Source organism: Ptychodera flava, chromosome 15, assembly GCF_041260155.1.
Source record: "Ptychodera flava strain L36383 chromosome 15, AS_Pfla_20210202, whole genome shotgun sequence".
Taxonomy (NCBI): domain Eukaryota; kingdom Metazoa; phylum Hemichordata; class Enteropneusta; family Ptychoderidae; genus Ptychodera; species Ptychodera flava.
This window is the reverse complement of record NC_091942.1, coordinates 12341501-12359674: the sequence shown is the minus strand read 5'-3', so window position 1 is coordinate 12359674 and position 18174 is coordinate 12341501. Positions and strand designations below refer to the sequence as shown.

Genomic DNA, 18174 nt, shown 5'->3' with positions numbered 1-18174 from the left:
CGCTGACAGCGGAGCTAATAAAGAAAGCCAAATGTGAGAGAAAATTTTGACAAAAGCTGTTTTCGTCAAATATATATATGTACTGGAACCAGAGAAACTTACCTTTAAATTAAGTTCAAAATTAATATTTGTTATCAAGAACAGCATTGACATAAGGGATTCTGTGAAAAAATGAAACAGAAATATAGATTTGGTTAGGATAAAAAAAATGGTATCTATTGATTTCTTAAAGCTGCAGAGAATATGTTTCTTCAGGAGTGGATTGATTTTGATAGAATCTATAATTTCTGAACTGTAGGAAATGTCTTAGTTACAAGTCAAGGACAACTTCATTACTTTCAACTTCAGGATACATCCAAAAAGAACAATAAAATCGCTCAATAAGAAATAATATACACCTGTCCGCTCTCATTCATTATTTCTCTTATGATGGGGTCTATAAAAATTCATGATTTCACTCAATTGTGATCTACACACAATTTCCTTTTGTCACATTTTATTCCTCATTTTATTGGACATGGGAAAAATTTACAATGGAAGTGAAGAGGAGGCCATGTTCACAAACGTATCTGCAGTCCAATGGGATTGGTGTACACGATGGAAGTATCGATATGAATTTTGCGCTACGCATGCCTCTACGGCCTGACCAGCATTTTATCAAATGTAGACTGTCTAATGAATCATCCTCTTCGATTTCTATCACGTTTGGCTGATTGTATCTGCAAATTACACTAGCGATGAATTTTCCTTTTATCTCATCTTTCTTGCCACTGTAGGTAACGGTGGAATGTTGGTTAAACTCATTCATACTTTGCTCCAGAAAACTCTGCCCAATTCTCGTGTATCAATTAATCCACTCAAGACTCTGGGATAAATCAAGCCCATGATTGGATTACCGGACAAATTCTTTGTCAGAAGAGCTGCCAGTTTGGGTGTTAAATTTATATGCTTTAATGAAGAACTTTGTCTACATGTATCATGTCAAACCATGCTACTGAATACAGAGTTTAAAAGGTGAATATCATCAAGCAAAGAATGAATAATTTATCATATTTGACATAAGGGCAGGGATGCTACCTTTCTACTTGTGTGGATACTTGCAATGCAATGCAATTATCTGTAACACATAATCTAACTTTTCTTCTTTTGTAAATATTAATTGTCCTTCTCTTTGATATGTATTGGGACCATGTTTCCTCCTCTGGAGGTATTAAATAAACTTTGTCTTTAAAATGAGACTACTGTTCATCGGCCCTTTTTTCACAAATATTCATGACTGGTGACATAGGATATGCTCACTCCTTTCACAACACCTGACATCACCTTTTTGTTTTTATGACAGGACTCCATTTATATTTGCTTTCATCCACTTGTACCGTGTCAGACGGTCTCATTGCAGTTCCTGCTTTGTTTGTCAATTCTCTGCATAGTTGACAATCATGCTTACTGTACAAACACACCCTGTCCTAATAATTGGTGATGCCTTTCATATACCGGTAGATATATGATAGCAGCTTTCCCGTACATTGTGGAGATATTTATTTGTCGAAGGAAAGCAAGTTGGAATGGGAGAGGTCACCAACAAAATCATCTGTTTGCATTCAGCAAAAGAGTAATTTTTAACATTAATGCAGTTATTTATTGTCATAGTTTGTACACTGAGAAACTTTATGCAAGCTTTCCATGTACCGGTACTCTTGATATCACAAAAGGGTCAAAAAAGAGCAACTTAGTCCCTTTAATGGAGCTATTAGTATTATTGGCTATGATTCTTTCATCATTTTTACTGAAGAGCTTTACTCTGTTATTCACATCATATGACTTTTCCAATTCACGCAAGAAAGAAAAAACTTTAAGCTACCGGTATATTGCATTAAATAATGTATTTCCTAAAGTCATTACAGTCACAACAGCTAATAAGCTTGTAAGCTGTTCTAAATCGCAGATTGAACAGTGGGCAAATTGCAGCTAATTCTGCTAATCTTTGCATCTTACTCATCATTAATGTACGTCTACGATTTTTTTTTAAAAACAGCCACAAAGCATTTGTGAAGAGAGCTCTAAATCTTCTCCTGCACCGTGGAATAATACCCTGGCTGATGATTCAAGCTTAAAATTTAAGAGTGAAGATCAGTGGAAACAGACAGACAGCATTTCACACTAATCAATGGTAACCTAGGGAGTCATTAGGTTTGGGTTAGGAATAGAGTACATAAGGGGAGAACTTAATGATTTCCAGGGGTGGGAAGGGGTTTGAGGATTCTGGGTAGGTGAAGGAGTGAAGGAGAGAATTAATCATTGATTTGATTTTGTACCGTAATGGCTTGAGAACAAGAAAATTGTTCCAGCAGATTGATTTGCACTGCTTCAGCATACGCTATACGGTAACAGAAATAACAAATTGCAGCCGTACCCGTTTCCTCCACCCCAATCCCCTGCAACAAAATGGTTTTTCCCTGATAGAGACCCCCAGAAAAGCTCTTTTAATCTGTATCAGAAGGTTTGTCTTCACTATAAATCTTCACTCCTGCCGACAATTTTGAAAAATATTTAGTGATGATAAATTAGGTCTTTGAAAATAGGGCTGTTCTCTAGAAATTTGCACTTGAACATTTCTTGCTGTGTAAGGAAGGAAATGTCAAGGTTGTTCTCATTGATTAAGAAGTGTAATGGAATGCTGTAGTTTGCTGATAATTGCCTTTTTTGGGGGTAGTATTTTCATATATAAAAGTCTGATAGATTTGTGGTTCCCTATCAGACAAAATAATGCAGTGGCTCCATAAAATACTCAATTCCTCTTTGGGATTTCTAAGTTCTGCATACAAAACAGCATGTAATATTGGTTGCAGGGCAGAAAAAAAAATTGAGACGGAAAAATGCCTGTAGATTTGGTTTCCTGTGTTCATTACGAATACAATAACAGCTTGCCCATCAAATATTATTGGTTGCACTGTTAAGATTGCATTTTCGTGAGATGATTTCTTGGTCAACGTCAAACTATCTGCCAAGGTACTTCAGCGAAGTTTCCATGTTTATTAAAAGTAATGAAAACAACATCCCATTCCATACAAGGCTAGCCAATTAGCTGACGTACATGCGTAGATAAATGAAAAGCAATTTTGCCTTTTATGTATAAACATACTCTTTTCCCAATCCAAATTTAATTTACCCTGTACATACTGGTAAATGCATTTATTAGTTGCATATATTGTTTAATCAATCTCACTTGTCTCACCGCATTTTGCATAACTTTATTAATTCATAAATAAATGAATGAATGGATCAATAAATAAAGACATGAATTAATTATAAAACTGACGACAAGAGAAGAAAATTTATCTTTCATATTTTGTTGCATATTGTTTCCTTATCTTGAGCTGTAATGTGTTCTGCTCTCCCTATCACATAAACTACTGACCTAATTCCATTTATCTATACATTGAAGCTTGTGATCAATATTAATACTGTTTCAATCGATACGTGATATGAAATTTGAATGCCGTGTTGGACAGTTATATTGCTATGGTTAGGACATAACTCATGGGTATGTACATGTCCTATATTTGGAAAGCTAATTTCAACTTAACTTCAGGGGCATATTTCATAAGTCTGCTGGGAGCAATATCACAATCAACTACAATCTGGGAAATTCCTATTACGGCAAACAAATTTAGGAATCCACATGCTTGAGTCTAGAGGTCAAAATCTCGGGAAAGGCTGGTCATTGCTTCTTGCCAAAAAACAAATTAAACACATGTGAAAAACTATCATATCATTCAAAATAAGAAAAATTTTCTTTTTTCACAGATTTCCTGTATCATTATATAACCAGTTCAAATTTCCTTTAGATGGTCAGGAGCTGTGTGACTAAAAACCTGCCAAGGTCAAAGTCACCTTGTTTGGGAACAATTCCATAAGCTCACATTAACCCAGTCAGTTTGGTGAGCTGTTTTCAAGATAAGTCGACTTCAAAGGGTTTTTTGCATCTTTTGTAACACGAGATAAAATATCCATGAATGCAGTGTTCATCTTATTGTCAAATTTTCTGTAATCCAAAGCCTCAAATAGAGATTTCAGGAATATCGGAATTCAATGCCGAGACACAAAATATAACTCATTCATTGCTAAGGCTCAGCTGGCCTTCAACTTTTTATCAATGAATTATTTCACTATGAATGGGACCACACATTTTTTTCTGTAACTTTTCTTGACTCTTCCTTGCAGGTTTTTTGAAATTTTTTCGAGAGAATTTTCAGCTTTACACTGATATAACATCCTTTATTTCATTACTCAATTTTCTTCATTGATTGATGGACAACCGCCCTGACTCATGAAAGTAAATTAATTCAATTATATCAAATAAACTATTTATATCTGGAAAACATCTGCAAGTATCTAATTATAAGCAATAAATTCAAGCCCCTTTCTCTGAAGTCAAAGCCATAAAAATCACTGCAGTAATACTGAACAGGCTGTTAATGGATTTGGTTAAAGTCAGTTTTGCATTAACACATGACATCTATCCAACTCTGAAAGCACCTGCAAATTTTGAATGAACTTTGGGCAAATGCCTTTAATTTTCACCGGCAAAGGGCATTAAAAACGAATCTATTTGACATCACGGGCAGATTTATCACCTAATAAGAAATTTATGAAATACAAATAGGTCAGTTAAAAGATCTGTCGTGTTGAATGTATGCATGAACACAGTGAGAAATTTTTTGTTGTATGCCGTAAAAACTTGCAAACATGGCTGCAAACACAAGTACTGGTAAACATCTCACTTTCTTCTCCATTGAACACTTTTGAGAAACCTTGCTCACAAATGATGCATAATTCCAATTAAACACACTCAGGTGCAAAGTAACCCTTATGAACTACACCCCCCACGTTGGCTAACGAACAGATATAAATTGAACTACAATTCTAGCCTCAGTAAATTGTTCAATCTCAAGAGTAGCAAGTAGTGTATCAACATTTCCTGTACAACAATACCTAAATGTAGTCAGATATTTTGAAAAATGGACATGTAAATTTCAAAGAAATTGCTGTTAGAAAATGCACTGTTTGGAACCTGATTTAAACGGATCTCTGATTTGTTAAATAATGAATGGTAAAACCCCAGATTTAAAAAATATTTTGAATTAGTTTTAAACCTAACATTACGAAAACGTCAAAATGCAAATTGTGGATTTTCTGCTCAATGTTATCTGAAAGCCCCATCAATAAAATTTTTTTCAACAAGATGGTTTGAAATAAAAAACAACTTAAGTATGTCAAAATGCTTGCTGAATTGTGACCACAGAACGTTTTCCAAACATTGGCAACTAATGTATAACTTAGATTTTGACTTGTGTGTCAAATATGGCCGTTACGAGCAAATATATAAGATCTGAGAACAATCAATTGAATCCATCAGCAAGGACTGAAATAGTGACCTTATCAAAGATAATATGGCTTGAATGGTATTTTTTAATAGAAAAATGCAAAAACATACTGCTCTTTTTTTCATCATTGTGTAATGTAATACTTATCTACATTTTAATTGCCCTCTTATCTTCACAATCAAACGACAAGCCTGGGTATAATGTAACATTAGGAACAAGATGTATAGTGATTACTAAACATGCATTTTAAGAACATTCAACGAGAGCGGCAAAAATCTCTGTGCCTTGTCTCAGCAGAATTGAATGTCATGCCCCATTTCATTTTCTGTGCGCGCTAATTGGCTCAAGAGTTAGGGGAGACTTTTCTTACCTTTTAATAATTCATTGCCGATGATTGAAGTCGCTGGATCATACCAATACTGCGAGACAATGGAACGGATCAAGATTTATTCATTATCGTACTCAAACTGCACGCATTTTATGATGGCGGGCCATTAATGGCCTAAAAATGTTGGGACGTATTCAACCAAAAATTTCCTGTGCACAACTCCGCCTACTCGTAAGCTTATATCCATTCCTGTCATAGTACCATTTGGGGAATTGAGGGTAGGTAGGGTTTATTGTACAAAGCTGTAACTGTTGAAACATACCGGTACAGTAAAACATACACTGTCTTTGGTAGCACACACTTTTTATTTCTTGTCGCTCATGATTTTTCAATGAGAATTTAAAATTTCTTTAATATCTTCACATGCTAATGGGTTGACCTCACCAGACGTAGACTTGGGGTCAGCTAAAAAATGTAAGTAAGTAGGTCTCTCAGTGGATCGTAAATTTGTTAGACACAGTTTGCAGATTTTTATTTGCACTGAGTCAATAAAACTTTGAACATTTCAAACAGCAAACCCCTCTGAGAATCTTCTATGGAAAGTTATTCACAATGCTTTATAGGTGATTTGGAACAAAATTTTGAACATAGGATATTGATTTAGATTCTCTACTGACTTGGTAAAACAAATATTGTAAATTATTTCGTGATTGATAGTATCCACTAGAAATGACAGGTTTTGATAAAATCAAAGTGAGTGATTGTATCAATGTGCCAGCAGTGGTGATGTAGCTTAGAGGTATTGGCTGCTGGCATAAAGGGAGGTTAAGTTAGAATGTGACTCAGGGACAGGTATTCAGATTCAGTTTTACAATATTCTTTCGGCTTACCACTTGTGTGTATGTGTATGTGTGTGTGTGGGGGGGGGGGGGGGGCTCATTTTGAAGCTTAGACTAGTACAAATGTACATGAAGTTGTCACCAGCTTAGTTTTGTGGAAATTGGTAATTTAATTTCTCCCATAGAGATAACAAAGGGATGACAGCCATTTTGAATTTCAAATATTGATAAATATCAGGTTATTGGTAATTTGTTTCTGTCGTACCAAACTTTGCACAGTGACCCCTGATTTCTATTCTTCATTTTGAAAGAGAATGGTTGAACGTTTGCTTGAGAAAAGTTTGTGCAAATGTTTAAGTCTTTCATTTCTGAGGCTCGGACTACCTTAAAAGATATATGTAAATGAGGTCTGGGTTGGAGAATTTAGTGGTTGACCAAGGTAATGCAGCAAACTGTGAGAACATTGGAAGAAAGCTGGTAGTCAGTCTTCAGCAAGTTTATACTAGCAAAAGTAGTAAAATTCAGTAGGCTGCATGCCAGACTAAATGCAAATTTAGCAGCTAGCTCTACCTGGGATATTGCAACTTTATAAGGTAGTTAGTAGGCTAATGGAATATCACATGTTCTTACCTCAGTAAGTTTTGGATTTTTAAGTAACTGTTCTATAGGTACACTGACTATTTTTTTAACCAATGCGATTCTTAAGAAACATCTTCCTCTACCCTGATGAGTTTTTAGCTGTAAAAAGAATAAAAAGACAAGTCAGTCAATAAAGGCATGCAGCAGCTATATGCTATGTACAATACCAATTAATACATAAGGATATCATGCACAAAATTGTATCAAAGGCAAACTCCAATTAGGGTACAACTGGAGTAAAATATAAACATAAGTGTATGATCCAACTCTCAAAAGAAGGCCTTTGTTTTGATAGGGCATCTGCTGGTTTTCACAAGGATAACATATGTGTATGCATGCTTTTCTGTTGAAATATAGCTGATAAAGTGATAAACGATATAGTAAGTCATTTTCATTCCCTAAAGATTACTCTATATTGTAAGTTTTGCATGTGTTTGACCTATTATGAACAGAATTACAAGCTTGTCTGTGTCACAAGACTTTTACCAGTCTAGAAATGCATGTATCAGTGCGGAGAAGTATTCAGCACTGTCAGAGCCTCATCCACCCTGCATCACAGCGCCCTCTAGAGATCAACATGAAATTACAGAATTGAAGGACACAGAACTCAGAACTCTAGGTTTCCACTGGTTTATTACATCACAACATGCCATTCAGTGTAGCATGTTCAACAATTTATCATATCGACAACTTCCAACAAGAACAATGTCAATAAACTCATGTTTACATCGGATTTTGTGCTGACTAATTTGCATTCTTTGAAATGCATTTTGGGTAGAATCAAGTACTGAAAGTTGACAGATTTCTAAAATACTGGAAATGTAGAACCATTGACAAAGTAGTGCTTCCAGTCAGTTTTAAAACATGACAATTCTACTTCACCCACTGTCCTAGATACTCTAACAGTCTCTTGTTGCTTATAAATATGTCTGTCTGATTCCTTTCAGAATATGCCTTTATGCTACGCCAGCATAGTCAGGGAGGAGCTGTTTTGTTAATTCAGGTTTTGGATTTTTATGATTGGCGATTTACTTTCCATCCATCCTTATCTATTATACTTTCAAAACCATAACATGTTTATTTTTTAGATATCATGACTTATCAGCAGAGATATCAAGCAGCTATCAACATAAGAGGACGATAACTGCTGAGGTTGTGCTGTGGATAGGGCCTTACTCAGTTAGACCGTTGAGGGCGCTTTACCATCAAGAAAATAGCAAATGATGACAGCATTTGTCCCCTTTTCAGAAAAACTTGCAAAGGTATAGCAATTTTTCAGATTCTACAAATATGAGATTGATTTGCAACACAGAATTACCGAATTTAGTCACATGGCCTATCATTTAAATAGCCAGTAGATGTACCTCCTGACGACATTTTTTTGCTATTTTCCTTTTTATTCACAACTGCAGTTCCTTGTTCTATTCTCAAAAGCATGTTGAATATACACAGTATTCAGGTAGTCAACTCAGGCCTGTAAATGGAAAAACTACATTGCAATTCTTGACAAGTGAATTCTGGTGTGGATTACTGGCCCTTTGATTGTAGTTCTGCATTTTACAAAGGTGAGATGCGGGGGAAAATTATGTTATCAAATCTTCAAGGTTTATTAAGGTATAGTTCCTTCCCCTGGGTGGTTTAAGGTGTCTACTTTACCCCGCTGCAAACTGCACTTTATTGCCTTCAGAGCAATTGCTAATTACTGTGTTTTTAACAGAAAACTATGTGACAGATTTTCCACATGGCTTTCCTGTCGAAACAATAACACAGCTTGAGAAATTGGATTTTAAAATGAAATAACTGACACACAGGAATAGATAACAGGATTATCAGACATGATTTAAGGCACCTCATGCTGCCCTGAAATGATAATTCTCAATTTCTTGGAGAGTGTTAATCCTCAAATTTTATCTCTTTCCGCTCATTTCGGATGCTTTAACTGGAAGATATGGCTAGACTTCCGATGTTTGAAATCCCCATCACCATTTTTCACAATGCAAGAGACAGTGTCTTTCTCTGAAGTCTCTTGTGTTAAGACAAGTGATGCACAATGATTTATAAGAACACAGGAAGACAAAAAAGATGAATGATGCCATGACCTGTGAAACTTCTTGTATTAAATTTTAATAAAGTAGTTGTAAAAGTCATCGTTGGCATGACAACTTCTGACATTTCCTTGTAGTTTGCCGACTGCATAAATTTTGCCACTGACACTGAACACAGCTTGTTTTATGTGATTTTTTCCAAAGGAGATTGTGCATTATTTGCATTTTGTTGTGATGTTGTAAGTTTATGTGTTGTGCAGAACAATTTTGAACTTGGCAGTGTTGCTAATCTAATTGAAATGAGAAGTGGAGATTTGTTCTGTCTCAAGCACGTCTGCGCCCTTGAATCTGAAAGATTTATGTTTTTGTTCAAACTTTCCTCATGGAAAACTTTAAACCATTCTCTTTCAAACATCAAGAACAAAAGTTAGGGGTGAGGGTCAATTTTCATATTTTGGTACTAGAAAAACAAATTATCAAACATTTACTGAGAATTGAAATACGATTGGCTGCTTTCCTTATCTCTATGCAGAAAAATTAAAATTTTTCATTTTTTCACAAAATCAAACTGTTAACAATTTTATTTATCATCATTGTAAAAATTTGAGAACCTGAATATTTGTTCCCATGGTACATTCTACCTTAAATGTGTATTCATTTTTTGTCTTTCACTTCCATTGTCCCTTACCTCTTAGACGAGGACCACCGATGATGAATATACAGGATGAAGCATACCAGTTGAGGAAATGACCGAGCTGATCCTAACAACTGATTGAAAGGTATCTTTTTAAAGATCTATTAGAAAATACTGTTACGGTACTTATATTCATCTGATTCCACTTATCAATCTCCTGGTGGCCAACCATAACCTATGCTTTCATGGTAGATGACTTATTTTGTTGCCGTAATACATCAACATGATACCTACTATACACAAAGGAAGCTACCGGTATATTCTGATTACTGAACAAAACCAGACCTTTGAACAGATGGTGACATTGTCCTTATTCGTACATGATGACTGCCCTATTTCTGCAATACCCCTTCGTTCCATTTAACATTGGGTGACTTTGTCCCTCTAAGTACACAACAATTTATGTGAATGACAAACACTGGGCCCAGTCATGACCTCCCCATGTCATATAAAATATGTCTGCCCTATTTCATATCAGATGACTTTACCTTTCTATTCAAAACAGAATTATTTGTCCTATGGAATATTGTCATTAGGGATCATTGATAATTCAAACACATGCGTAACAAACAAAAAGAAATTGCACGTGACCTCAAACCCCTTCCCTCCTGCCGTAAAGGGTAATTATGATTTGAACCTCTCCCAAACATGATTGACAACTGAAATAGATTGTTGAAAGTTTTAACTACTGTAGGGATTTTGAACAACCAACATAAATTCAAAACAAAATCTGCATTTTAATTGAGTATTACACACATACAGAGTTTTAATAATGATGTAACCTTTGCACATAGTTATAGTGAGAAACTGCACACTACTCATAGCAGAGTTAAACCCCTTCCCCTTTTACAATGTGTATTCTTTGTCAAGTTCACAGTATAATTAACTGTGGCCCCTTATACCGTAGGGCCAGTAGCTGTAACTTTTAATAAATTTTTCAATTTTTTTGTATTTTAGTGTTGACTCTAAAGTTTCCTATTCTACTTCACAAAGTATGTTGAGATACACAGTAGTCAGCTTGTCAACTCAGCCTGTATATGTGTAAACTGCATTGTTGTTGTTGACAAGAATTCTTACGTCCAGAATAACAATGCAATTTACATACATAGACACTGAGTTAAAAACTAAATAGTTGGTGTTTCAACATGCTTTGGGAAATAAAAGAAGAAAGTGCAATTGTTAAATTATTGGGAAAATTTCAATTTTTGATGTTCATGAAAAAGGTTTTGTATAAATTTGAGAATCTGAATATCTATCGCCAAAGGTGCATTCTACTGTAATTCTAAATGGAAAAATTAACTTTTGATTTTCACCAAAACAAGACTATGAAAGCGTAAAATTATACCTCAGGCTTCAAAATCAGTCTGCAGGTGCAATAGGTCAGTAATGTGAAAATATTTGTGGCCAAAGACACTGCACCCGAAACACATTCTACCGGTACCCTAAAGACTTACACAAAATTTGATTCCCTTTCAGCTAGATACACAAAGCTACAAAAACTCTTGTTTTGACAAAAATTTATAGAACTCTGGTGTTAAAGATATAAACACCAATAATTGCAAGGAAATAGTCACTTACCTTAGGAGAATTTTTACAGGTTTCTATTGCTAAGGAAAACAGTGGATTTATTCTGCAGAAGAAAAAGAAAAAAAACAGCAAAATCAACATGGGGGACTGAATACAAACATAACATATTAAAGGGTTGGAGTCATCGGAACTGCACTGACTCAAAGGTTATATGGGACCGATACGACCAATGTAAACACTGTATCCAAGGTACATTGGTGATTGATGAAAGTTAAAACATGTTCATCATGATAATGTAAACAGTAAACTTTAAATGTTGCGGCTATGTTGACTTGATGCATCTAAACACAATACAAACTATCAGGACCGCTTCACTGTGCTTGAATTTCAGGCAAGTAATTGTTAAAGTACCAGCTAGTATACCGTATCTGCCACCAATCAGAGAGCTCAGTCAGACTACAAACAAGTTATACTGTAATATCAACTGTGCAGTGTTTTAATTACTTCTAACTAAGCCTCAAAATAATCATGCAAAACAAAGGTCATCGTCAGTATCAGATATTACTTGCAGACTACACCCAACATGGTCGACTGGCGAGTGCATCCGAGATGATCTGAAGTATGCAAGAATGTGGGACAACAGGTTTGATTTGGGGGATATTGTCGCATCCTGGCTGCAACACTGAAATAGTTCAGTTTCATTAGACTTATACCTTAAGTTATTGCACAATTATAAAGGTGACCTAGTTGCGATTGTAATTCCGCTGAGATATTTAAGAGAATTCAGATAATAACTGTTGGCTGGTTGGTCAATTGAGGGCAACATGGGAAAAATTTGAACACCAGCAGCAATTTTTGAATATGCTGTAGATTATATTTTTTTGGCAATATGGTTTATTTGTTGTATTAAAGTGAGTGGTACAAACATATCATTTCGAAATCTTGTACACTGTATAATACTTTGAAATGGCAAAATGCTAGTATTGCCTCTCTGAGTGGTTCAGCAACCTGTTTGAATAGTGCCCTCCTGTGGTGAAGTGGTAGAAATGTGCTCTTCCAGAAATTGACTGGAAAAAGTGTGTTAAATATCTAAAATAGCAGTTACCCCGGTATATTGGTCTACTACATGTCATAAGAGTGTGCGAGTAAAATTGCACCATGCTGACTGTACTGAAAAGTGGACAAGTTTGGATGTTGAGTTGACCTAAATTATCAAATATTACCCTAAAAATACAATTGCAATATTGCAGATTTCGTCAAGACTTGAATACCACTTATACAGATCATTAGTGCAGTCCTTCATATCAAATTTCAAAGCAATCAGACAAGCAATTTCAGAGAAGGCAATTTTTTAACTAAAAACACGAAAAGATCCCCCCAAAATAATAAATTTGAAGAAACCAAAATAAGTTATCCCTAGGTACCTGCATATAACATTTCAAAGCAATCGGTTCCAGAAAACATGTTTTGACCAAAAACCAGAAAAATCGCCCCAAATTACAAATACAGGAAACTCAAATGGCTGCTATTACAATTTGAACAAACCTGAGATCACCCCTAGGAAGCTGCATACCAAATTTTAAAGCAATCAGACTAGTGGGGTAGTTTCAAAGAAGACGTCAATTATTGACAGGTGACAGACAGACAGACAAATAGACAATCAGCAAATTTGATAAGCTCCAGATCGCTGAAAATGGCACTAAAAGTGTAGTGGCTCTTCACATTTAATGTACCAAAGAAATGGTTTGATAGGAACTATCATTTGAAAATATAAAAAATATAATAATTTATAACCTTATGATATTGAATACAAAATAGTGACAACCAGCTTAAAGACTGAGACATAAATATTCTGCCAATATTTAACACATTGGTTGGTATTTTATTCAAATTTAATATCATATATCACTTTTTCATTGGTTGTTTTCACGTTAGCAAGCTATGACTGTCACAGCATTTTAGGCATGCAAAATAAACTGGTATATAGTTTCTCATAAAATCATGAAACCCCTCAACATGTTGTCTTTATCTAATAATATGATTGCTCTATAAAATAATTGTCTGTACAGACTAAATCCACATTGCAGTGTTCAATAATTGGTGCAGTAGACAAGTGCTCACATGGAACCTTTTCCCACACAAACCACAACAAAAACTGACATTAACCACTGCACTTGTCACTATTGACTTCATATTTCCATGTTACAATGTTTTTTGAATTGCTCATCAGAAGATTATATGTACAGTAAATGACGTAATCTATTAAAGCGAGACAAAAGAGAGATATATGACTTACTTATCATTCCATGTGTAATTTGGCAATGCTTCTACCCAACACCAGAAATCTCTTTTATTGAGACCAAATAATGACCCTGGCTCTGTAAAAATTAAACAGAAATAAATATTTTCTGTAATAACACTTGAAAGTTTGATCACGAAAGGAACAATTCTAATGTTAACAAAGTTTTATGATGGCAAAAATTTATACTGGTACTACTGCAGATACATTTCAAAGTTGTATACCACTGACAGATCTTTTGACCGTTGCATATTTCTTCACAGAGGGCAGCCTTCAAAGAATACGGATCTTATCGCATGTTGTATTGACATTCATCTGGCAATTATTATCAAAAATATCATTGTCTTTGAAGCAGTGTACTTTTCTATCAGCACATTTTTGAATGGGTATGCTTACTTCCAAGCATATGTATCACAGACATGGGTGGTATTCACCAAAATCTCTCTCTCATGTACCAGTGTAACAAATGTAAAGCTAAATAAGATTTCAAAATCTGAGAACAGGATTTCAGTCAAATCTTAATGAGTAGGTTTTTCGCCAAATCTGTCAATACTTCACTCAAAAGGATCGATTTCCAACTAATTGTATGAATATTTGTGACTCTTACTGTATGATGATGTCAGGATGACATCACACCCCGTCATGTACAAGTATGGTAAATCTACGTACTCAATATACAGTTTTTCTGCTAACATTAGGAATATTTGACCACAATTGACAGTAAGTACAGCAAACTGTATATAAATATGTTCACTTGATGATTATTACAGATTATTTGAAGAATCTTCATATTTCACAGAAATAGATGAAAAACAAAAAAACAATCTTAGAAGTGTACGTCATTAACGCTGACATCTTGGTACCAATATTATCAATCCATTCAAAATTTTTCACACAAATACTGCTATACTGCATGCACATGGAAATGTCTGATGCATGGATATACTGATTCATTATCAGTTATTACATATGACTCTTCTCTGTACACAAACATTGACAAGAAATGCAAGTCTTATCGAATGTAGACTCACATCAACCATGACTTTATTTCATTATTTTCACAAGCTAGTACCGGTATATAATATTCAGACCAAAAACAAACTCTCTAGGTATACATTTTGGACAATTCTGTTGAAAGAAAACACTAGGCAGTTCCTTCAATAGACACACGCTTCACTGACTTATCAAATTCTAAGATACCTCGAGACATTTCCATTCAAATCAATATTATTTTGCATGCGTGTCACACAACTCTCTGCGGCATAACACGGTTCCAGTGATTTTTAATGCCGTTGTAAATACAACTTACTAAGTTGTTCAACATTGTAAGCTGATCATGCATGACTGTTATAGCATGGTATGCGTTGAATGCAAAATTACTTACGTTTGAGTCCCTTTCTCAGAATATTCTCCAGGTTCTCACAAAGTTGTTTCACTTTTGGGTTACCGTCTCTGATGGCTTGCTGTTCATCTTTCAAGTTCAACAGAATACCTGTCAAGAAACAGAAGAATTTGTGTTTTTTGAAATTTTATTGCTGACATATTAATTGACATTATCAAACATTATAAATTTAGCGATTACTGCACTGGCCTTGTACTGTCAATATTTTTCAATAGTGACATTTTCTAAGCAATAATAGCAGCAGAGTGTGAACTTATACCAAATTCAAGTCAGCAACACACCATAGATATATAATTCAACTGCAGAGAAAAGTAAACATCCATTGCACATCCATTGCAGCATGTCTAAATGTACGGTATATTTTCATCAATAATACTTTCCTGTTTACATTTTGCCAACTTGATGGTAAATTTTTCTTTCATAGCTGAAAAATGACAAGTGAGAATACATGTAGCAGGACAGTCTCCATACAGAGATTGTAGCGGCGTGGAAAATTAAAACATAGCTAGGGAGTCTCAGCAGTAGCTACACGAATCTCTGCCACAGGAGACGGATTTCACCAACTTTTTGGGTATTGCGCGTTTTCCATGATATACATTTTTTGTCTTTTTTTATATATAATACTTGGAACAAAAAAAATTAGATAAATGAATAATACACTAGTTGTCAATATCGATAGTCGATTCCGTGAACACTTGCAAAACATAGATCTTGCTCTATGTTACATGGATGTAAATCGATGATTCAAAATGTATGCCCCAACGTCTGTAGCTGACGCGATTTTCAAAGTTTTAGCAGAATATTTATTATATTTACTAGTGTATAATGTATTAATTTTACGAGTGTACGGAAATTGCGATCTCTAGCTAGATAGCTTCTATTAAAATCTACTATTTCCGCAACATTTGCTGAGCCAGTTGGGCACGCGCAGAACTGAAAGAAGTCCCAGTTTAGAATATTCACATTTGCCTGCAGCAGAGATTGATGGTGGCGAGTGGTCAACGACTCAGAAACCCTCTAGCTTGGTTCGAATTATCCACGCAGCACTGCTTCCCCACTGCGCTTCGATCTCTGTGTGGAGATTGGTAGTAGGATACTTTGCTTGAATGAGATCTCCCATGAAAGATGTTAATAGCACTTGTATTTATCAGAGTTTGTTAGTTTGGGTTTTTTTTGACATCATTTGGTTGGAAGGCCAGATTATTGAGACACAAATTTTGACAATTCTTTTAAAGCTCTTGCACGTATCAAACATTTTCACCATCTAAGATTTTCAAAAATTGCAAAGTTGATTTTTCTCCATAGAGTTAGAATGGGAATGGCGACCGTTTTTAATTTCAAATATTGGTAAATGTTTGGTATAATTTGTTTCTGTTGTACAAAGCTTTGCATTGCAACCCCTGATCATTATTCATGATTTAGTACGAGAATGGTTGAAAGTTTGTTCATTTAGAAAACTTTGAGCAAAAGGGGCATACTACCTCAACTTAGAATTTCATATAATGTACCACTCTGATGGCATTTAGTTTGTAAGTCCTGAGTGTAAATGTTTTTCTTATGTTAAACTCTACTGTATTCATTCTGTTGCATCTTCATTATTTTTCGACCTAAAAATTATTTGTCCTTTCATTCTGTCCACAGTTTATGACAGTATCTACACATGTAGACCAGATCATTAACCAATGCTACAGAGCCACAACTAAACCTGGTTCAGACGAACTACTGGCCCTTTTTGGTGCTTGCAAGAATTAGTCAACAGTGTTTTAGAAGAAGTTTATAGATGTTTCCCTATAGCTTTATTGCATTTTGTTCTTTGATAAACTTCTCATAAATTTGTAGAGATGAAGCTACGATAAGATATAATGTGAATATGCATTTTGAAAAAAGGTCAAAGTTCAACAAGAAACTCACAAGTACCCGGTATTTGACAATTTGGCAAGGAACATGGGTGAGACGTCACAGTTGAATTTTATAAGGAATGAATACAAACTGATATTGGCTGGAATAACTGTATCTTATCAACTGCAAAGAAAAATATGTATGAATTATTCAAATAATGTTACATATTTAATGTCTTGGTCAATATCCCATCCAATTTTAAACATGGAGTTAAAAATGCTGGTAGCAGTGTTAGTTTTGTGAACAAATGGTTCAACTATTAAAATCAAATGTCATTTCTGTTCTGCCTGACTGAAATGGTTTATCATTTCCAATTCTAAAAAGAAAATGCAAATTTGAGTTCATAGCAAACCATTAAATGCTAAAGTAATAAGTTGAGAAGGTGAGAGTATGGGACTGTTTATGAAAGCATGGCTGTACTTATGGCTAGGAAATTTATGCTGATAATTTCATGAAAATAACAGGGAGAAAGTCTTTGTGTCTTGGTGTTTTCTCTGTGTTAGAAAGGATGGAAACCTTCAAATAAATGGTGAACTCAAATAGATGATAGTGGTTCAACACACTATGACTGGTATTTACCTGGCAACCGTATACCACCATGGTCCCTCTACCAATGAGGAACTGTGTGCATTACTAATGGCAGAGTACACATTGGGGACAGATACTATGGCTCTTCAACTTTTACAGTAGTTTGCTTATCTGCTGCTAATGTGGATTCATTTTGAAAATCTCGGAGTGAATGCAATTTTCATAGTCAGAGCTTAATTATTATTAAATTGTTAAATTATTATTATTAAGCAGCTAGGGTATAGCAGCCATTTTAAGTTTCAAATATTGGTAATTTCTTTCCCTAAATCCAAACTCTGCTTGCCACGGTGAACCTGATATTTATTCTTTGTTGTGAAAGAGAATGTTTTAAGTTTCCTTGATGAAAGTTTGCACAAAAAGTTTTAAAACTTTCTATTTCCAGGCACTATGTACCTAATTAAAGTTTGCAAATTTGTTACAGCAGACATCAGCTCATTTACATATATTTTGAATACAAACCAGAAACCATGCCATTGTTTTCTTGATCTGGTGTGTTTCAGCGTAGGGTCAAAGGTCAGCTTTGCCTC

General features: G+C 34.9%; 1 protein-coding gene across 1 annotated transcript in view; it reads right to left on the bottom strand.

Moving 5' to 3' along the window:
* Nucleotides 1-18174, bottom strand: part of LOC139151177 (uncharacterized) — a 76941-nt gene that overhangs the window by 53956 nt on the left and 4811 nt on the right. The window contains exons 2-7 of the mRNA XM_070723771.1: nt 15143-15250; nt 13756-13837; nt 11511-11562; nt 7185-7292; nt 5758-5806; nt 103-161 (exon numbers count right to left, since the gene is read on the bottom strand). Of these exons, the coding sequence (XP_070579872.1) occupies nt 103-161; nt 5758-5806; nt 7185-7292; nt 11511-11562; nt 13756-13837; nt 15143-15250 (458 nt within the window). The remainder of the gene's footprint in view (nt 1-102; nt 162-5757; nt 5807-7184; nt 7293-11510; nt 11563-13755; nt 13838-15142; nt 15251-18174) is intronic.